General features: G+C 39.3%; 1 protein-coding gene across 6 annotated transcripts in view; it reads left to right on the top strand.

Moving 5' to 3' along the window:
• Window positions 1-23346, top strand: part of cadps2 (Ca++-dependent secretion activator 2) — a 282773-nt gene that overhangs the window by 173717 nt on the left and 85710 nt on the right. For all 6 annotated transcript variants that reach the window (XM_017305475.1, XM_008410955.2, XM_008410954.2 and 3 more), the window contains exons 14-17: window positions 1817-1918; window positions 9415-9478; window positions 12345-12468; window positions 12980-13080. In XM_017305475.1, coding sequence (XP_017160964.1) covers window positions 1817-1918; window positions 9415-9478; window positions 12345-12468; window positions 12980-13080 — 391 coding nt within the window. The remainder of the gene's footprint in view (window positions 1-1816; window positions 1919-9414; window positions 9479-12344; window positions 12469-12979; window positions 13081-23346) is intronic.

The raw sequence follows: 23346 nt of genomic DNA, 5'->3' as shown, positions 1-23346 counted from the left end.
CCCGAGTCAAAACCTGCATGCTTCTGGTGCACCCATAAATCTGATTCAGATTCAATTCAAATTGGTAATATTGGTAGAATTTATCAAGCAACATTGATTTTTGTTAAAGTAGGGTTAATTTTGCTTCAAAAAATGATCTGATGGGATGGAGAAGGTTGCACTAAAGGGAGTTAGCCTATTAGTAATGCTTTCATGCCTAAACATGTGACTCATTAGTCAAGTTTATTTGTATAGCATATTTCAGCAACTAGGCAGTTCAAAGTGTTTTACATGATGAAAACAAAAATCAACAATTGAAACATTACATTTTTCCAAGTGGCATCGTTACACATCAGAATGTTGATTAATGTTTCATTTATTATGGTTCAACAGAAACCCAGGTGGGTTTTTAGTCTAGATTTAAAGAATATTAGTGTTTCAACTGTCTTGTGATTTTCTGGAAGTTTGTTCCAGATTTGTGGTGCATAGAAGCTGAATGCTGCTTCTCAATGTTTGTTTCTGGTTCTGGGGATGCAGAACAGACCAGAACCAGAAAACCTGAGAGATGTGGACAACAGCAGATTTTTAATGCATTGTKGTGCTAAGCTGTTCAGTGATTTATAAACTARCAGCAGTATTTTAGTCTATTCTCTCAGTGGAAGGACTTTAGAACTGGCTCAAGTGCTCTCTCTTCCTGGTTTTAGTCAGAACACTAGCAGCAGCGTTTGGGATCAGCTGCAGCAGCAGCAGAGGGGGGCAGACATCCAAAATTTGAGTCATAACAGGTCAATTGAATATCACATTTTTTACGGTTGAAAAAGAAAAGTTGCCAAGTTTAGATTTAACTGAACTGATTACGGTAGTTTCCGAACGGTAACTGTAACAGTAAAAGGTCCAACAGAACCAGCACTATGAATGCTAAGTGTGTAGCAGTTGGGAGCATAGATGTTCCCAACGCTAATGTCAGCATCCACTGGCCACATTTCCAAAGAAGTTCCATGAATGATCAGGGCTTCCTGGAACACTGGTGTAGGTTTAACAGTACTTTGGACCGATAGGATGACTGAAGAACCTGAATAACAGATTGGAAACAATTGCAGCAAAAGAGGTTTTTGTATTATGTTTATTTTGTAAATATATTCATTTAAAATAAAATGTGAATAATTTTGAATAATAAATTATAGATCCTGCAATTAACTTGAATACAAAATTGACTGAAGTTCTATCCATTGACACACCGTCCATCAGTGATGTTAGGTTAGCCAGAGTCCCCTTGTCTCTCACCACCTGCAGTAGGTCAAAGGCCATCCATGTTAGGATCTGAGCTCATCTAACCACTTCCTCTCAGCTGTAGAGAAGCTGCTGCTCCAACAGACAACACCATGGAAGATGGTTGATAATAGTTAACCATCTTCCATGGTTAACTATATCCATGGGAGATGGATATAGATGGACTGCAGGGGACCTTCTGCCCCCTGCAGTCCAGAAGGTCTCAGCTTCCCTAGTAACATGAACAAAGGAAGAATTAGAAACTCAAAACAGCTGAGAATCGGAGTGAACAATAGTTTGTAAATTTGCTTGTCTAATTTGTCCACTGTAGGTTGAGATGAACTATTGGTTCACTTTGTAATATTAATTTAGCACATTTTCTTTTAAAGGAACACATGACATAATTGGTATTTTTGACTATTTCTTTACTGATTTTTAACATTATTCAAATGTTGTTTTTTTTTTGCATAAGATAAAATATTGATGAGGAGTCACCTCATTATAATTTGCCTCCATGCTAGGCTGATGGTTGCAGATTCAGCTCATAGTGTGCTGTTTGTCTCCTCAGGCCTGATGGGACAGGGACAGTGACTGTGGAGGAGAAGGAGCAGTTTGAGGCTGTCAGACATCGTCTCATTGTTCTATTGGAGAGCCAGATAACACACTTCAGGTATGAACATTCACACGACAGAAACAAGGTTGTAGTTCTTTCTAAAAATATTTTCAGACTTTCTTCCTAAAGCCAAAAGCTGATGGATGCTCTGAGAGCAGAAACATTTCCACAATTTTAAGGGACATGTGTTTGAACTATGACATGCACAAAATTGTGGTGGCAGCATATGAGGGTCCCAGGTGGAGTATGGGGGAGCAGGGGGCTGTGGGGATTGCCACTGTGCTGAAAATTTTAATCAGGAGCGCTGAAAATCACACTTGGGTGTGATAGCTTTGTGCTAGCATGGTGCAATCTTTAATCAGATAGCTCCATCCTGAAAGCTGAAGAAAGTGGTGGTACAATCATGGAGTAGGACTGCTGTGAGAAGATACTGCTGAGCCACACAGCATGGTGGGGACACAGGGTAGCTTCTCAGGGAATGAAAAAAATCACAGGGAAAAAAAACTATTTAGCAATCACTAAAAGCTTAACAGGCCGTGATTGTTTGCATGCTGAAGGAGGTTTTCCATTTTCTAAGGGTTTTTGAGGGTCAGAAAGTTCTTGTATGGTATAAAACAACTCTACTCTGAAAAATGTCATATGCATTTACTGTTCAGGATGTTTGTTAAATCTTCAAACAACTTTCATGTTTGCACTGCAGTCTATACTGCAGATGGGTATGCAGTATAGAAATTCTTTACATAGAAATATTTTCCATATAACACAATTCTGAAAAAAGTGTCTGACCTGAAAAACTATATAGAAGAAATGTAAAGCAGTTACACTAAGTCAATGTAAGTACAGTAAGTAAATGATGTAAGTGCTTTACATCATAAAACATAACACAAAAAATCATGATGAACTGAAAATGTCAAAGCAAGCAACAAACTTTACATTTCATGAAATTTTAACCTAAAACTGTCAAACAGGGGCTCGTTCATCCCAATGATAAAACAGACAAACACAGGCTCTTTCTAGCACATGCTCTGCAGTAGAGTTTATACTTATGGTCTGAGCTTGAGTCACAACCAACCCGAACCTGACCTGAAATTGCGTCTAATAAGTCTGGAATACATCCAGCATGGAGAAAACCAAACAGAATGCACAATATAAAGTTGAGTTAATCAACTTATTACAGTGTAAATAGAGGAGTTGATAGTTTAACCTGTTGAGGAAATAACAAAAAGTAGATAGGGTGCAGACGTTAATTAGACTGCAACAAGCACAGCGCACTGCATACGCACATGGCTCTGTACTGCTCTGCTTGTGCAGTAGCAGCGATGGGATGCTTTTTATCACACATCCCAGAAGATTTGCACTTTATTCACCCTGCAGCTACAACAAGCAACAAGATGGAGCTTGGAGACCTTAAGCAGAAGCTAAAACCAGAACTTACACTGATCATTTTACCCTTATGCAGTCTTAAGAGATGGAGTCATTTCAACCTGTGCGTGGTTCAGCGAGGTTCTATTGACCCATCCATCCATCAATCCATTTTCTTACACCCTTGTCCCTCAGTGGGGTCGGAAGGGTTGCTGGTGCCCATCTCCAGCTGACATTCCGGGCGAGAGGCGGGGTCACCCTGGACAGGTCGCCAGTCTGTCGCAGGGCAACACAGAGACACACAAGACAAACAACCATGCACACACACACTCACACCTAGGGGCAATTTGGAAAGGCCAATTAACCTGACAGTCATGTTTTTGGACTGTGGGAGGAAACTGGAGTACCCGGAGAACCGGGGCCAGGAATCGAACCCAGAACCTTCGTGCTGCAAGGCAACAGCTCTACCAACTGCGCCACTGTGCAGCCGTTCTATTGACCCCACAAACACTTTTACGTGTTTTTTTTATGTGTGTGTGCTTTCAGGAACTGAGGGTTTGACGGGACACCCCTTTGTTTCCTGGGGGAATAAAATAATAGCTACTGCAGTGTACGCAGAGCATTACAAGAACAAAGAACGGCTYTCAGTGAGGCTTCAGTCCTATCAACCTTAGTAAAGATCTGTCCAGAAGAATCAGATCGTTCCTGAATGTCATATTATTATATTGCACTTTGGTCACAGCGTTGTCCCATATTTGCGACACCTCAGTCAACACCTCCACACAATAATTCAGTGCATAAGTGACAACTTTATTTCATCGCAGATGCAACAAGTGTGTCTGTCAGTACAGCTAGCTTTGGTAGCATCACTTCCACGGAGCTCACCGCTTTCCTTCCAAGTGACGATAAAAATTGGACAAAGTCCCCACCATCTGTGAAAGCGAAGCGCTGCTGAATTTACATGTCGATTTATGCAGCGCTATTATATTACTGACGATCAGACAGACATATCCTCCCGCTCAGAGGAAACCACTGCACATGTCTTGGAGCTCCGTGTGCGAGTAAAGGTGGAGGCGATGGGTGACAACAGACACTAAGTCACGTTATTGCTTGGATTTTACGGCGCCACCTTAAGTCCTTGAACTTCACATTTTAACGGGAAAAAAAAAAGCTCAATGCGACTTGGATGTAACGAGTAACGCTACACTTTTGTAGAAATGTAGTAAAGTAAAAAGTACAGATACTTACTGTAAAATGTAGTGGAGTAAAACCCATTATTAAATCTACTTAAGTAAAGTACAGATGCACAAAAATTGTACTTAAGTACAGTAACAAAGTACTTGTACTTCGTTACTTCCCACCACTGCTGACTTGTCTCTTCAGGTGGTTTTTCAGCAATCCACACCTTGGGACATGAAACCAAAATAACTGAAATGGCACTTTTAAAACCAGTGGAGTATTTAAAATTAGCAGGCATAGAGATTTTTATTATTATTATTTGTAAGTTTGTATTGGTATTTATTCTACATTTCAAATTTCAAAAAACACTGCAGAAGAAAAAAAATCTGTCCTCTGAGAAGAACTACCTAAAACTTTTAAAATGACCCTCCCGATGACATAAAGCAGTGGGGGTATTTTAGCCCCATCAGCGGCACACAACAGGTGCAGGAGATTCATGTTCAGTGGCTGTTGAGACCTCCTAGCATCTGTGTGACCATTCAGCACYGCCATCCCTGTGTGAACTCATTGTGAGTGTGGTGTGAAAGCAACAGCCCCAAGACCTTGAGCAACACTCATCTGAATGGACCTGTGCCATTAAATATTCTGAAGCTTAGCACTTTAAACACTTCATGCCTCAGAGGGGCCCTCCATCTGGCCCTGGGGCAGAAAGGAGGGGCCAGTTGAGGGCCTGAGGGGTTTATCAGCGGGAGTCATTACTAACTCACCTCAGCAAGAGGCTAATGGTGGTAAACAATGGCCGAGACAGTGTTGGGATTAGGCTAATGTCCTTCCAGACAAAAGCAGGAGTTCCTCAGTTTGGTTTTGATTAGACGGAGCACAAAATAATTGAAATGAAATCTTAATTACATCTTATAATCTTTATTGCCTTTAATTCATATAACTGTTTATACCCCCATTAGATGGTAGTCTACCGATTACATGATTACATATGTTCTCAATTTGCCAACCTTTGCATTGAAAGAAATGAATGACAGAGGATGTTCTATTCTGGTCCTACTCACATGGCGTCCTAACTATTTTTATGGCCTCTATGCATGTTTTATGGAAACTTTTGAACACTTTGCTTTAATCTGTATGATTTTTAATGAAGATTTTCTACATGTGGAGCTTCTGCAGACAACTTGAAATGCTCCCCTCCTGCCCCATGTTTGACAGGGATCCTTTGCATTCTGACATCTGGAATTTGACTAGAAAAGCATGTAGGAACTATGAGTACAGCATCTGGATTAGCTGGAGAACCCTGTTTAGAAAGTTCCAATTGACCGACCTAAAAGTTTTCACACTTTATGTCCATTTCAGACAATTTGATTCAAATTCAGTGGGAACAGTATGATGGACTCTTCCTGTTCCAACATGACTCTGCATCAGTGCACAAAGCAAGATCCATAAAGATGAGTGAGTTTTGTGTAGTCTTGGTGTCAGCCTGATAAAACACCTTTAGGATAAAGCGTGAGCCAGACTTTCTTAAACAAGAAAGCTCAGCTTTCTTAAGCTGGATTTAAGAAAGCTGTTAAATTTTGTTGCTAACCTCTCCAGATGTAAAGGTGTTAAAATAAATGGGTGTGTTATTCATTTGTGTAATCCAATACTTCTGCCAAAATAGTGTTAATGTAAGGGTTGCACAGCATGTTATGACAAAATCAGTATCTTCATTAAAATTGTTTTATAAATGAACACTGGGGATGCAATATTTGTTCTGTTGTCATGAATCCACACTTTGCATGCCAGTAGGCTCCTCAGCCTGTTGGATGGAGTCTTACTGCAGTAGATGGCAACATGTGACTCAGACAATTGTGTGTAAGACAAAGTCAAAGTTGAAGAAAATGGTCTCTTGTAATGTATTTAAGCTTGGACTAAAATTAAGCTGTATTTCAGTACTATTTTTACTTTTATTATCAGTATTTGCACTGTGTGATTTTCCTTCCTTTATTGTCCATATTCCAATCTGGAGAATAAATAAATAAATACTGCTCTCAGTCTTGGTCTGGTTGCTGTTAAAAAAATGTTTTTCATTTCAATGAGACATGCCTGACATAAAGGTTACATAAAGGTTAAGACAATGGCGGTCACATATTATTGGAAGCAATAACATCACAATCCAGTTATCCAATATTTTTCAGCACTGCTCAGTATTTACTGAAGCTGAGGGCAAAGTGTGGAGAACAGTCTGTGATTGCTCTTGAATTAACATTATCAGCTAAAACATACAGGAAAATACAAGAATTTAGTTTGTATTTTTGTGACATTTTTCCAAAACAATTATTTACTGTGAGACAAAGTGTTGGTTGTCATGTTGCCTTTTTTTGTTTAGCTACAGTGGCCACTGTTACAAGCAGCAGAGAAAAAGTCACATTTAGAGTTTGTCAAATAGCCGAGTTCAGGTCTGGCCCTCCTCACAAACAAGGCATGGATGCCAAAAAACTGCATGATATACTTGAAAACTTTGGTCTGACTTAACATGTCAAGCAGGCAACACTCAATCAAGGACGCATTCTGGATTTGACTATCAGTAAGGGTGTGAACCCGTTTGATCATTTCTTTGTCTTTGAAAGTACATTGACTGACTTATCCAAATAGATGTTATTAAAAGACGTTCAACATTCAACACAGTCATTACAAACGTTCCACACAGCTGAAACTTTTAATCAAATCTACTCTTCCACCTCACTTCTATGCTGTAGCCTTGTAGATGTAGGTAACCTCCATTCTAAAATTTCAGATATAATTGATTCCATTTCCCCCATTAAATAGAAGATTGTGACTCGTAGGAAGAAATCTCCATAGATAAATACTCAACTAGTTAGAAGAGAATGAAGTCTCTGTAGAAGGGCAGAACCAAATTGGCATAAAACCTGCCTTTACATTTGTTATGAGACCTAAAGAGAAAGACTGTGAAGCTATCACTTAACACCATAACATGTAAGAGAGCAATTATTTGTTGAAATCATAAGCTAAAACATCAACAATGCTCGAGCTTTATTTTCCACAGTTGCCAGATTTAACAACCCCCCCTGTGACAGTAGCACCTGGACAAGGCCTGCAGTGAATGTACCAACTTCGTTACAGAGAAAATTCAAAATATGTTGGGTTAATCTGCACATCAACACTAAATCCAATATTAATGCTATTCCCAAACATAACAGATGCAGAGAAAATGGCTAGATTTTAGATATTAAACTCATTCCTCTCATCAGGTCCCCCCGCCCCCAGTCTTTAAAAGCATGATCAAAACCATTGATTAAAAAAAAAACATCTGGATAAATCACCACTTATCAGAATTACAGAACAATCTGAAATTTTGCATCATCAGCAAAATTATTTAAAAAAAACTTGTTTCAACAATTATATAGGTTCCTAGCAATAGGAAACTATTTAACCAACAGCTTTGATGTCCGATTTCCATGGTTMCCACAGTATTATCAAAATGTCCAATGACATCCATATAAACACTGTCACAGTGCTGTTTCTCTTGGACCTCAGTGCAGCTTTTGGCACTGATGACTATGACTTATTATGAAACAGCTGAAGAACTGGCAGGACTCTCAAGTCCTCGGGGTTCCTAGGAATGAATCCCAAGGTTCAATCCTAGGACCCCTCTTATTCAATATCTGTATGCTCCCACTGGCTCAGGTTATAACAGGAGGTAAGATTAGTTACCATGGCTACACAGGTGGTACACAGCTCTACATTACCATGTCACCAGGTGACTCTGAACCCATTCAAACACTAAACATATGCTTAGAACAAATCAATGTGTGGATGTGCCACAACTTTCTCCAACTGAACAGAAACAAAACTAAAGTTATTATCTCTGAACAATAATATCTTCAGTCAGCGAATAAAGTCAACACACAGCTTCAGTTATTACAGCTGGAAACTAGAGATCAGGCTGATATCTGGGTGTAGAGATGGACTCTGACCTGAAACTTAAGAGTCACATGAGGACAGTTACAAAGTCGGCCTTCTATCAATCCAGAATTAAAGGACTAATGTTCCAACAAGATCAAGAGAAACTCACCCATAGGTTTATCTTTAGTCACATTGATTACTGCCGCAGTATCTTCACAGGTCTCCCTAAAAAAATCAATCCTCCAGCTGCAGCTGATCCAGAACGCTGCTGCTGGTGTTCTCACAAAAATCAGGAATATAGAGCACATCACCCAGTTCTAAAGTCCTTCCACTGGCTTACACCTGCTTAAAGGTTATTTCTAAAGGGAATTTGTCATCTGGCAAACAAGACTTATCAAAACGTATATTCTAATTGAATATGACTGTATTAACTGTAATTCTTTGTTTTAGTTATATCATATTTTYTGTGTTTTAAGCAGTCTACAGTACTTGAAACAAAAGTGATGTTTTAGTGGCTTCCATTTGACTTCATCACATATTTATATTCATATATTTTTGTGTTATGATTGCATACCTGTATTAAAACTTCAACTAAATACATTTTTTTATCCTTGATTTTTAATGAATTTTTCTCTTTCTCTTAAATGAACATCATGAACTCCTGACTTTATGAATGTGCTGAATTTTCAAACCAAGTTCATGGCTGGTTGTTTTCTTTTCTTTTCTTTTTTTGGTTGATTTTATTCGCTTAGTCGGATCACTTCTGTTCCTCAGAACAGAACATCTGCCTGTTGGTTTTTTTGTCTCATAAATGGGTGACCTGTGTGACCACTTTCCTTTGTTTATTAAGTACTGTTCACTTGTCAATTAGCAATGTGAAACCTTCATGAACTGCCAAATCTGTGTTCAGATGGAGACGAAGGTGAGAAAAGCTTCTTTCATCAAAGTAATTAGACAAAAGAAGGCAGCCATCTGTTTATGCTCTCTAATATGTACTATGCTTCTCCAATTTTGCAATCTTTCTTTGTCTGGTCTTTTCTGTATAGTTGTCCTTGAGATTGTTTCTTAATTTGATGCCCACCTCCATTTTTCATCTGCAGATACTGCTTTCCCTTTGGACGACCAGATGGGGCCTTGAAAGCAACACTTTCGCTTCTGGAACGAGTAAGGAAAACTCTGAAGTACTTTTGCTGTTTAATGTTTCTATTCTCAGGATCCCTACATGGATTCAGTCAGCTTTGAATCATAACACTGAGATTAAGGAGCTTCTCCCCAGTTGTACCTGCTGCCTAAATACATAATGGGTATATATAGTGGATTATATACATTTTTCAAAAGGATATCATAATATCATTTTGAATTTTTTTTTGAAAATCTTCTATTTCTCATTCTCTCTAGATAAATTCGATTCTGAACAGGGAAAGTGTCTGCACTTAGTACAATACACTTTTCCATTCTGCTGTTTGTCTTTGTGCAGACATGCTGGAACTTTCAGTCATAGCAGAGCTGCCTCTGCACTGCTGACTGACAAATCTGATGGCGCCAGTGGTGGAGACGTGTAAAAAGCCTTTAGATAAATTTTGTATCTTAATGCAGTTGCTTATTCCCTCACTGGAAAACTAAGAAAAATTCATTCTCTAGTATGATTACATTTATTCTAAGACTAAAAACACCAAAAAGCCTAATCCCTGGTGGCAGAATTATTGGTACTGCTGTCAGTAATTTTCTAAATTCAATTATATTTATTGCAATTATATTCCAAGTCACATCCATTCTAAAACAATTGGAGTAACCATGCAGTCAAGATCACTTTCTTATTTAAACTGGTTAATTTTTTTTTTTTTTAGAATACTTAATTTTGGATTTTTTAATAACATCACAATTATTAACTGACAGGACAAAATCTGTTCAGGATCCAGCAAAATTCAAATAATGAGACTTACTTAAAGTAAAATACATTTACAATAATAACACAACAACAAAAAGACAAAAATGACAGGATGAAGGAGGGTAAAGTGGGGGAGAGGAGTAATCAATACAGAGTGCTGAATCAGAGATAGGGTGAGAGACAGATGCTATCTGTATCGCTCATAGATCGATTACAGGAAGATCAGTCAATCCAATGTGCAGGTAGGCTTTTATATACCTTAAAAATGGTTGCCATATTTTATAAAAAGTCTTACTTCTATTCCGCATCCAACAGGTAATTTTCTCTAGGGTCACACAGCTATCGATCTCACAAAGCCATATTTTAATTGGAAGGGGGCGTCTGATTTCCATTTTGTTGGAATACATTTCTTAGCAATTGCMAGAAGGACTTCTGTAAGTTTCTTATCATAATTTGTCTTTAGATTGGAGTTCCTAAAGGTCCCCAATAAACAAATCTCAGGGTCTGTTGGAATCGCGATGTCATGGATGTCTGATAATGTTTCGCAAACCAAAAGCCCTGCAGTTTAGAGCAATGCCAGGTAGCATGGAGGAACGTTCCTTCTTTCATGCCACATCTAAAACAGAGGAGATATATTGGAGTTATATTTATGTAGTTTTTRTGGAGTAACATATAGCTGATGTAGAAAATGGAATTGTACAACCATATTTTCCGCACTATAAGGCGCACCTAAAAACCTTCAATTTCCTCAAAAGCCTTATAATCCAGTGCGCCTTATATATGGACCAAATATTGAGCCACAACAGGTCTAGCAACTACGGTAAGCAGCCGCTGACTTCATTTTCGTCCGCAGAAGAAGAAGCGCGCAATGCATGCTGGGATAGTTGTCAGAACGCTGGTTTGTTAATAAAGTTTGACTGACCTATCTACCTACCGACCATCTAGAATCAGGTCGTCTGCAGGTCATTTAGCACCACGTTCTCTACGAACATGCTGTGCGCAAACGGAGAAGGGTGACCAACGTCCGGCCACGCCCCGGCCCAGTGGCGGAAGGCTCTCCTCGCTGAACGGAGTCGGACTGTTTTGTTGACATTCTTTATGTCAACAAAGTGGCTTTAGATATTCATCCGGGAGCTTTGACTAGGGTTACCAAGGGACCAGCCCCTATACATTTAAGGGGGGTGGGGAGGGGCGTTGGGGGAAGAGAGACAGAGGCTGTGGTGGCAGCGTGTCGGTTAGTCTGTGTTACCCAGAAAGCAGTTGGGCACAATATCGCAACACCAACACCATGAGTGAAACAACGACTGGGGCAGCCTACTATATAAAGTACTCGGGGACCACTTCATTACACATCCACATTTGTAGAGTACAGAACAAATTGTGTCCCGTATAGGTTCAATACGGGATGGGCAGCAACCGTAACTGTAGCGTCTATTCTATGCGCCTTATAATGCAGTGCGCCTTATATATGAAAAAAGTTTTAAAATAGGCCATTCATTGAAGGTGCGCCTTATAGTGCGGAAAATACGGTAGTCTAAACCAGTGTTTTTCAACCTTTTTTGAGCCAAGATACATTGTTTTAATTGAAAAAATCATGAGGCACACCACCAACCAAAAATGGAAACAAAGATACTCTGTAGCCGCCTATATATAGTCATTCTTATCAAATTGTTTTGAATAGGAATAAAATAAACACAAAAATGTATTTTTATCACATTTTACATTTCTTATTTCAAATTGCACTTAACATGTCCACTTCAAAAATACACCTGWACAGCCACAACACTGTGGTGTTAAATTTAAAGAAGTTGTAGAAAACGCCAAAGTGTATTACAAACTAATCCACAAGCATCTTATAGCCGGAATACAGAAAATAATTCTTATTCTGAAAGAAGCAATAATATTTGGGAAACATTTCACTTCATATTCACTGTTACAATATGAAGAGTTGCATGTACAAAATGTCAATATCTGTATATTTTACCCACCTGGTGTGAAACCTGTGTTTGGATGAAAACAGCTGATTTCCTGACAGAAATTGAAGAAAGACAAAGCTCTTCCTCAACATCTCTGTCTCTCTCTGGTTTTAGTTTTTATAGTAGCCAKKCTTGAGAAGCTCACTTTACAACAATGTATTTTCAGGTACTGATGAAAGACATCACCACACCTGTTCCTTCAGAGGAAACAAAGAGACGGGTTCAGAAATGTTTGGAAAAGGCGTCCCAGATCAACTACAGTCAACTGATGGACTATGCTCAGATCAATGGTGGGAATTGTCAAAGCTAGAACTGGTGTTTCACGACACCAGGACATTCTGCATTGTCACCACCTGTTTCTATTTATTGAGTCTAAGATCTTATTGGATTTAGTAACCAGGCCCATATACTGACCATACACCTTGAAGAGTTTTCTCTTCAAACTGTATGAGAATCAGAACACTTTCTTTTAATAATTTGCTCGTGTTCACATATGTGAACAACAAAGTCTGTGTTCTTGCATTTTGGCAGACTGTTTCTTTTGGAAATATCTTTAAAAAAAAATGGGAATTTACTTTGTTAACTCTAAATTTATAGAGTTAACAAAGTAAACACTGGTAAAAATCATACTGGTCCTAGTTTGTCCTGTAAAAAAGCAAAAACAATTGAACCATTGTGGAAGTGAGACTTAGTGTACAGTGTATGTAAATAGACACTGTATTTGATCAAGTCAAAGATGAGTGAGTTTCTAATGACAACTTTACAATCTGATTAATTCTTGCTTTGTTTGAACTTTGTTAGTGGATCCAGAAGAAGTACCGGAGAAAAGACTGGAGGATATGTTGAGATTGGGAGAGCTGTGCATTGAAGTCCTACAACAGAATGAAGAACATCACTCTGAGGTATTTACTATATGTATTTTATCTGCTTTCCATTCAAAGATGCAGGGAATTATACCACCTGAAGGGTGGAGGYCTGAGGATGGCATTGGAGAGATGTTTGGCAATACAGCAACATAGAGGTCATTCTTCTGGGATTTCTTTTTAAAAAAATAGTCTTTACATGGGAGAAGGTCAGTAGCACACTTATTTTTCTGTAGGAAAAAACATTTATCAGGTGTTGTATTGCTTATTCACCACTTAATGTTGGAGTTTTATTATATAAAGTTTAATATAATCTAACACGCATTTTGCATGTGTTTGTTCTGCAGATATTCTATCAAATAAGGTTACCTGTACTTAAAATGACTTGACCATTACTGGTGCCATCAGGGTACATCCAAAGTATGTCACTTGGTGACATCAAGTGATTAGCTAAAGCAAAGAGCAAAGGTCAGCAGACACATAGGTTGTCTCATAGATTTGACAAAGCAGGTCTAGATGCACAAGTCCAATTTTTTTTGATAAACTGCAATTTTTTTGTGTGGTTGTTTATACTACTTGATTAAATATGACTGCTTTGTGAATGGCCCACATACTTAAAAGAGGGACATAGCGCACAGTGCACAGTTTATGGAAGTAATAATGATCCATTCGACTGTGGATCAATTTTAAAATTATTGAACAAAGGCAGCAGACAGAATTGTCATCTGATCATAATAGATGAAGGAAGCTAAGAAAAATAAATTTAAGTGTTGATACTGCTAGCCTCAGCCATCGTTTACATTGAGATTTGCAGAATTAAGGAAATGCCAAAAGGCCAGAAGTCCAGTGTCAAGTACCCACAGTCAGTGATGGTCTGGGGAGCCATGTCAGCTGCTGGTGTTGGTCCACTGTGTTTTATCAAGGGCAGGTCAATGCAGCAGCTATCAGGAGGTTTTGAAGCACTTCATGCTTCCATCTGCTGAAAAGCTTTATGGAGATGAAGATTTCATTTTTCAGCACAACCTGCCACCTGCTCACAGTGCCAAAACCACTGGTAAATGGTTTACTGACCATGGTACTGTGCTCAATTGCCCTGCCAACTCTCCTGACCTGAASCYCATAGAGAATCTGTGGGATATTGTGAAGAGAAAGTTGAGAGACCAAGACCCAAAACTCTGGATGAGCTTAAGGCCATCAAAGCATCCTGGGCTCCATAACACCTCCGCAGAGCCACAGGCTGATGGCCTCCATGCTGCATTGAAGGCTGCAAAAGGATTCCTGACCAAGTATTGAGTGCATAACTGAACATAATTATTTGAAGGTTGACTTTTTTGGTATTAAAACACATTTCTTTTATTGGTCGGATGAAATATGCTACATTTTTTGAGACAGGGATTTTGGGTTTTCATGAGCTGTWTGCCAAAATCATCAGTATTAAAACAATAAAAGATCTGAAATATTTCAGTTGGTGTGCAATGAATCTAAAATATATGACAGTTTAATTTTTATCATTACAGTATGGAAAATAATGAACTTTATCACAATATGCTATTTTTTTGAGAAGGACCTGTATATCCAAAAGATTACCACATATATAAGTAACGCTTATCACATTTTTGGGGTGGAAAGAGAATTGAGCCATTCAAACTACCATGAAAAAGTTATACATGGTCAAAATAACAGATTTGGGTCACATTTGCCTGCTGTCTGAATGTAGTGATACATTGTATGTAGTCATTAGTGTAGTCATTAGTGGTATTGGTCTTTAAAAGATCCTACATCCTGCCTGGGGCAATTAAATTGATTGGCCTATAGTCTGAAGATTTTTCTTTAATGTGATCTGTAGGTGCTTGCAGCATTCAAACTTAGGGCAGAGGTTCCCAAACTGTGGGGCGCGCCCCTTAGTGGGCGCCGTGTCATTACAGGGGGGGGCGCGGGAAGCCGTCTGGATGAAAAAAAAACAAAAAAAAACATGAACATTGTATGCGCTGGGTTTTTACTGGCCAACTCTGTTATTCCTCTGTCAATTTGATACAGTAAGGGCTTCCGCACTTCCCATATCTGTGTCCTCTGTCACTATGATCAGCAGTTAAATCTGTTTAAACTGTTAACATGTGGTAACTTGTTTTTCTGAGCCGCCTTTAAACTCRGCATGAGCGCTACGACGCTCGCGCTGGGTTTACACCTGTGCGGCAGTGAAGGAGACCTGCTGCTGCTGCTGTGTAGAGCTACGCAGGTGTTAGAATCATGGCAGCAAACCAGCAAAATGCAAATAAGTTTTTACAGTTTTTCCCCCAAACTAACAAACTGTTGAGTAAAGCTGATGGATAAAGTTAGCTGAAAGATGACTAGCTAAGATCAATACATYGCCTTAAGCTTAACAAGTAGCTTGTAGGCTACTGGTGTTGTTGTCTATGTTCAGCTACAATTCATTTTGCCCCCAAAAAAGTTGATTCCCCCCCTTGTTCGTTTGGGGCCGGGGCTGAGTATAACAGGGAGTCTCTAAGAATCCCCCACCACCCCCTTCGCTCACACACATCGTTCAACCAGACAGCTATTTGTAAGCCACAGGAGGGGGGGTCCAGAAATAGTTTGGAAACCACTGGGGGGGCCCAGGAGAAAAAGTTTGGGAACCACTGACTTAGGGTATTGAGACACCCCACATACTGGCTTCATTCATATACACCAGGGGCTCTCAAACTTTATTTCCAAAGGTCTACTGGCTGGGCACTATAACTAAATAAACAATTAAATGAAACGATCACACTTAGATAATGAATGATTCACCTGCTGTGGCCTTGACCACACAGTCTCACATCTTCCTCCTGGTCCACTTGGATCTGAGTTGCATACCCTGTCACAGTCTCTCCCTGAATTGAGACTGGAATTGCAAGTGCTACTTCAGCCAGTTTTGAAATCAGAGAACATTTTTCCAAGTGATCAGAAGTCGACAAAACTACCTAAACGGGGCAGTTTCCATGAGAACAGGAGAAGTAGCATTCTGATTTTATATATCATAAATCTGGAACAAAATTCCAGAAATATGCAAAGCAGCCAAAACACTTTAAACCAAGGCTAAAAGTTCATGTTTAGAACTGCCTTTGATTCATAATAACTGGAACATAATTCTTGCTGACTCTGGTTTATTATCCATACTCCTTCTGCTTGATCTAACTGTGGCCTTTCATACAATTTCACATAACATCCTCCTTGACAGTTTATCCTCTCTTGGTGTTGTAAATACACCTCTGAACTGGTTTCATTCATACTTTTCAGGCTGCACTCAGTTTGTTCAGTTAAAATCATTTACCTCTCATTCTGTTCCCGTTACCTCAGGTGTTCCCCAGGGCTCTGTTCTGTGACCCTTACTGTTCATCATTTACCTTCTCCCCTTTTGGTTATATTGTTTGCAAATAGCATATTCAGTTTCACTGCTGTGGATGCCCTCGAACTCTATCTCTGAACCAAACCTAGTTCTACACTTGCACCTTCATCCCTCACTCATTGTCTTCTTGAAATAAAACACTGATTCACCCTTAACTGTCTTAAATTAAATTGCAATTAAACTGAACTTCTCTTAATTGACACTAAATCAATATTAAGTAAACTTAGTAACTTCTCATTTCTAGTTGATAACGCCCAGGGGTGAAAGTAAGGGGGTACGGCAGGGTACTGCGTACCCCTAAAAGATTTAGCGGGGGTACGCAGTACCCTTAAGAGAGGAGCGGCTGTCTGCTGTAAATAATCAATGGGTTCGCTGTGCAGCTGTGAGTTCACCCACTAATCAGATTAGTGATTAGTTTTTCAAGAACGATCTAAAACACGACTTAATCGGTTAATAAATAACTTTTTTCCCATTTCATATTGTTTCTGAACTGTTCGTGCTTTGCTAGAGCAGCGGTGCAATATGTCGATCGCGGGAGGTTCATGACATTAACACTGACATAAAAAATAATATTGAAGAAATACAAATATCAAATCTAGTTAAAAACATAAATAAGTGATCAGTTCTTTACTGTTATGGTCTGTAAGATATATTTATTCTCAGTATTAGATGTGGTCTCAACAAACCCATGACACTTCAACAATATTATTTTACCTTTTATTTGGAAATAGTGTCTGTTTATTCTTGCCATACATTCCTCTGTATTAATTATTGCTCTAAAGGTCTTGCCATACCAGTTTATTCCTCTGTATTTACTTTAGTTTCTTAGTTTATTCTTGCATTTTGTTCGTCATTCATTTCCATTTAGTTTCCTTTGATTAGTATTATCCTCTCTTGGTTTATTGCTATGTCCACTTTAGTTTCTGTCCTGTTGCTACAGTTATTTTATCATTTATTGACCATCAGTAATCTTCACTCATCACCTGCTGCGCCGCCTAATCGTCATGTTTCACATCATGTGTTGATTTTTCACTGTTCAGCGTCAGATTCTCTGATTTTATGCCATAATTCACATCTAGTTTGTCGCTCCGTTTTATGTCCCACTTCTCCTGTTTCAGAGTTATGCGCAATGTGCACGTCTTTTTTTTTTAACCCCCTAAGGTGCAGGGCGGTCGGGAAGCATATTGATGGGGAAAAGGCAGACTGACATAAACCTTTTAAAACAACGGAAACAATTTCGGTATTTTTTATTATTGAAATTTAAAAGTGATGTGGTACCGTTGTTCTATCACCCCGTTTCATACCGGACCACTTACAGCACCGTGTTAACTCTATAAAATGAACGCTCTCTATCGTGGTATCAACCGTGGAGGGATTTCTTTATTTAAATGGGTTAATTTTTCAGAGGGATACAAAGTGAGGGTATCGTGATTTTAGTAACTACATGTTTATAAGAGCGATTTTCTGTTGTCCTTCCATTGAAGTGGGCAGCTTTCAAATGGAAATAAAACTTTTTAATATAAGTTGCTGCTTTGACATGATCACAGAACTGCCGAAACATATGTACAAAAATCCTCAATAAAACATCACCGGGTGAGACAAACTCCATCTTCTTTCATATCTCATTTGATTTAATCGCTGAACCTAACGCATGCGCTTCGTTTCTACAAACCTTTTTACAGTCATTGGTCAAGAATGCGGGAGCTAGAATTCTGATTGGCAGACATCTTTGTCTATTATCTACAGTTTAGTTGAGGCGGGCCGTTTGGTCAAAAGCCGGAAATCTGGTCCCCGGCCTTTAAGGGCCCTTAAGCCCTGTGACTCTTTGACACACTTCAAATCCAAATTCAAAACTCATCTGTATTTAAATTTAATGTCTGTTTTTATGTTAAATTATGTAAGGTGACCTTGAGTGTCAAGAAAGGTGCCTACAAATAAAATGTATATTTCTTCTTCTTCTTCTTCGTGTGAGAGGAGGGTGAGTGAAGAGCAGAAGAAGAGCGAAAGAGAGAGAGAATGTTAAATTACCATCTTTGTGTTTTTTCTTACAGTTTTTTCACTGGGTCTTTATGTTAATTGTTTAATTGTTATTTTGGTTTAATTTTGTCACAATTTAAGGGGTTTTTGTTGGGTTCGGGTGTGGCCGTCAGGCGTGCCTGGCTGGCCGGCGTCTAATGACGCCATGGTGTCTGATGGTGGGGCTTTCTCCACGCTAACGCGTAAGAATGGCGTCAAGGTGGGTGCCGGTTCTCCGTGTAGCGTGGAGTTTGTTTAGCGGTTGGGGAGGTGGTTGGACATGGGTCCATTAGATCGGCGGCTCGCATGAACGGAGCTATCGTTCTGTTTGTGGAGAAGGTTGAGCAGGCTCAACAGTTAGTAGAGGTGGGTGTCACGGTGAATGGCGTGTTTTTGCAGGTGTCGCTTTTGATGCTGCCTGCGACTGGGGTGACCTTGTCGAACGTACCGCCATTCATCAGTGATGATTTTTTTGGTAAAGGAATTGTCAAGGCACGGGAAGGTAATGTCACCCTTAAAGAAGGTTCCTTCAGGCTGCAAATTGCCGTTATTGAAAGATGTTGTCTCGCATAGGAGACAGCTGTTCATGATCCTTAATCGGCGAGATGAGGAACTAAATTTAAGCTTTCATGTTAGAGTAGACGAATTTGATTACATCCTGTTTGCAACGTCCTCTAGCATGAAATGCTTTGGCTGCGGCCAGGAGGGGCACAGTGTAAAAATGTGTCCCGACACATTTTGATCTATAAACCGGGCCGGTGTTATAGATCAACTGGTGGCTAAATCAGCTGGTGGTGGCAGCTGGAAAAGACTGATGTTTATGTGGGCGTGGCTTTTTAGGACCCCTTTACCGAACCAGGAAGTAAACAATCCGATAAGCTCAAAGAACTACAAATCTTTGCAAAAATAATATCCGATTCCGTAAAACAACCACCAAGATCTCGGGAATAACTAATTAGAAAGACTTTATTGGTCTAATATGCCTTTTTTTTAAAGTTCATCTTCAAAACCATCAAAACATGTAAATTACGCAGAACTTGTTTTGACTTATGTGTTGCGTCTGAGGTTGAAACTCGTCAAAGGAAGATTGAAATAGATCTCGATGTGCCATGACCAGATCTCAAAGCAAAGATTAATCCCTGAAAGCWGACATAAATGTTAAAGAACCTTGGGATTAAAAATGAAATGTTTAAAAAGATCGACTGGCTGTGTAGTTTTTTCACACAATATTGTGATATTTCAAATAGGTACCCACAGAAACTATAGCAAAATCTATTTAACTGTTTCTGTAATGTTACACTTTATTTCATAGCTCATTTACAGAAGACATGGCTACCGCAGATCTGTGGCAGTGTCATTTCTTCATTATTGTTGATATTTTTTCTCGTAATTTAACTAAACGTCTTTATTCATTTCATCAAGTGACCGTAATTCTAAACCAAATGAGACATCGGCGAAAAAACATTGTCTTATATACTTTTCCATCAGAAACAGGTTAAAATCTTCACTCGAACTGAGATTCTGAAAGCATCACCAGTTAATCCAGGTTTGCTTCCTAAAGCGCGGCCTGTCATTAGATGACGATCAATGTTAGGTAGGAACATCAGCCTCTCAGCTGTCGTCATAGTTTAGTGGTTAAAACGGCGCGCTCTGAACTCAGCGACCGCTGGGACGAGTTTAGTTAGCAGCGCCATCGCCCGTTTCCCTTTTTTTGGACCAGTTTATTTTATTGTCTACAAAAATAAATAATTCTCTTGCCAACATTTTGGAGGTAGTGTTGTTTAACAGGTTTGCCAGACAAACTTTAACTGTAAGAATATTGCAAGATTACCAAGTTGCGCAGCTTTGCTTCTGCAGCCCAGTGAAGTCTTAAAGTGCAAAYGAAATAATGTRGCTTCCATTAAATGAGAAATGAATWAGTTTGCATGGTATTATAACTGTTTATTGATATGTTTGCAGAGCATGTCAGTCAACATAAGACTGAAAAGACGTAAAATGATCGTCATTACTCTAATAATGCTGGGTGATAGTACAAATTCTGTTTAGTACAGTCTCCTTTGAAGTGGGGTATATTTTAGTAAACTTTTAAAGTATTCTTCAATCATACCATTATGGTTTGAAGAGCTCTTAGAGAAAGTAGACATTTTTATATCTTTATTTACATTTGTCTAGTTTTGATCAGGAAACGACAAAGCCACCTAATTTTTAAAAACATCTGTGTTGAGAACCCCGTTTGACTGTCACTAGTTAATCTTAATGCGGCTCATTCTGTTTTTAATTTGATTTCCCTTCTTCAACAGCTTGCAAACTGTTTCCAAGTAGAGAACACACGAACAAATACTGTAGATATGGCTCATAATCTGTTGGTGGTATCTGACAGTAATGTAGGAACATTTATTATAATTTCGGCTTGTCAGTTTGGATATCACCACGAACAACATTAGCTGTTAATTTTTTATCAGATCGGACATATATCCATTATGGAGATGATCGGTTTTGAATGGGCGATGTGCCCTTATTGCATAAGCAATACTGAAGAATGACTGATATCATTAGCGATACAGGGAAGAAGCTTTTTAGTTATCTTGTTTTGCTAGCAAAGACGTTAGCTAGCAGCTAGCTAATAGCACATCAATAACAGCCTAATGTCTGTATGATAAAAATACTGAATGGATAGATAAGAACAGTTTCTCCTCACCTGGCTGTCTCCTCCGCTCAGTAGTTCTTCAGAGAAAGGCAGACGCAGAGGCCTGTCAGTGTCTGTTGTATTTCATTACCTCTCTTCTTAAACTGAGACTCCGAGCTGAAGCAGAAACGATACTTCAACGTTTTCCGTCATCTGACAAGTAGCAAGTCTACTCCACTTTATTCACCAAAAACGTTTTTTTTAATTCACCAAAATCTGTTCTGTAATCTGGAACGTTCGCTACGTTGAGCTCCAGTTAGCCGCCTTATCTCACTGCGCGAGAGGCAACTGCGTCTTGCGTCACGGGCAAAAGGTCAAAGGTAACAAGGTGACCGGAGGGCTTATTATGTTGTACAAAAAAGAAACAAAAAAGCAAAGAATTTTAGCACATGTTTTTATGTGTAAGAAGAGGGCTTAGGAAATAATAATACCAAAAATAAATAAATCAATTTGACCAAAAGGGCACTTGGGGGCAAGGAGCAAAAAGGGCAGGTGCTCAAGCACCCCCAGCCTCCCCCCCTCTGTACGTGCCTGAGTGTATGTGTGGAAAAAGATGGAAGCACGGTGWTGTGTGGTGATGAGGTAAATGACGGTGGTGATGGGGTGAATGGTGGTGAGGGTGAAAGTGTAGTGGTAGAGAGGGATGGTGTGCAGGGAGAGCAGCAGGAGGAGCTGAGGGGCGATGAAGAGTATTTAGGGTGTGGGGATCAGGGAGGGAAAGGAAAGGTGCAGGTGGAGGGACAGAACAGTGCAGAGTTGGTTTTTAGAGCTGGAGTGGCAGGAGAGATAGGTGAAACGGAGGAGGCGATGGAGCTGGAGGCTTCAGCCTCGACAAAAAGGAGGAGCAAACAGAGGAATGTGGTGTCTACTGTGCAGGCCAGAAAGCAGGCCAGTAAGTTGGCTGCAGAGAATAAAGAGATGTCCCACAGCAGTGACAATAAAAGCTGGTTCTCTGATGTTGAGGTTTCTGTATCCCAAAATAACAGTAAACAACCTAGATACCCTGTAGAGTCATTTAGAATATTTTTAAGGGAAACTAAAAGGTTGAAAGGAATAAAAATTGAAAGTCATTTTCCTAATTTAAAAGTGTTTTATTTCTCAGCAATATATAACATCAGGAACAAGGAGGTATCAGGATTTACAGATTTAGAAGTTTTTAGAATAAAGAAAATAATGACCAAAGTTAGAAAACAACTCTGAGAAGAATGATGCACAGTAGTTTTTTTTACCATCAGTTATAGTCTTTTTGTATTTCGTTTTTAGCTTCTTACCCAATATGGATTCTTTTAAAATAGCATCTTTGAAACTAAACGGGGCGAGGGAGGCTGGAAAACGAGCTTTGATTTATCAAACATTGAACCAAAAGAAAATTGATGTAATTTACCTGCAAGAAACGCACAGTGATCATTTAATAGAGACAGACTGGACTGGGTCAGAGAGTGGAGGGGGGAGGTCATTTTAAGCCATGGTACCTCCCAGAGTGCAGGGGTGGGCTTCCTTTTCTCAAGAGCTTTCACCTCAAACTCAATAGAAATTGAACATGTTATTCAGGGAAGGTGTCTTTTAGTCAAGACAAAGTTTGATCGTTTTAGTATAGTTTTTATTAATATTTATGCTCCTATCACCAATGCAGAGAAAAAGCGTTTTTTATGAAAAAATTGGGGAACGGTTGGGTGATTGTGGGTCTGAGGACTTTGTTTTTATAGGTAGGGATTTTAATTGCACTGAAAACGAGTTTTTAGACCGTAATCATGCAGAGCCGCATCCAGCAGCCCAACATGCTCTGCAGCAGCTGGTCTCGTCTCACGGCCTGGTGGATGTATGGAGGAGGGTGCATGCAGGCTCCAGGCAGGATACATGGTCCCACATTAAGGAAAATAGAATCTCTTTAGCCCGTCTTGATCGTTTTTATTGTTTTAAACACCATTTTAATGTGTTTAAAACATGCCAGATTTTACCGGTGGCTTTTACAGATCACTCGTTGCTTTTAGGTAGAGTTTTTATCAGAAACATTTTACCTAGAAGCGCTTACTGGCATTTTAACTCAGCTTTAACATATTTGGACTTGTTTTAGTCAGAGAAAGTCTGATTTTACCCGTCTTAAACAGTGGTGAGACTATGGGAAAGTTCAGATAAAACTGCTGAGTCAACAGCACACTCTCAATGTCACCCGTGACATTACCAGATCTATCAGAGATCTGGAGATAAACATCGTGGA

This window comes from Poecilia reticulata, linkage group LG6 (genome assembly GCF_000633615.1).
Source record: "Poecilia reticulata strain Guanapo linkage group LG6, Guppy_female_1.0+MT, whole genome shotgun sequence".
Lineage (NCBI taxonomy): Eukaryota > Metazoa > Chordata > Actinopteri > Cyprinodontiformes > Poeciliidae > Poecilia > Poecilia reticulata.
The sequence above is the reverse complement of the archived record's forward strand: the minus strand, read 5'-3'. Positions and strand labels throughout refer to the sequence as shown.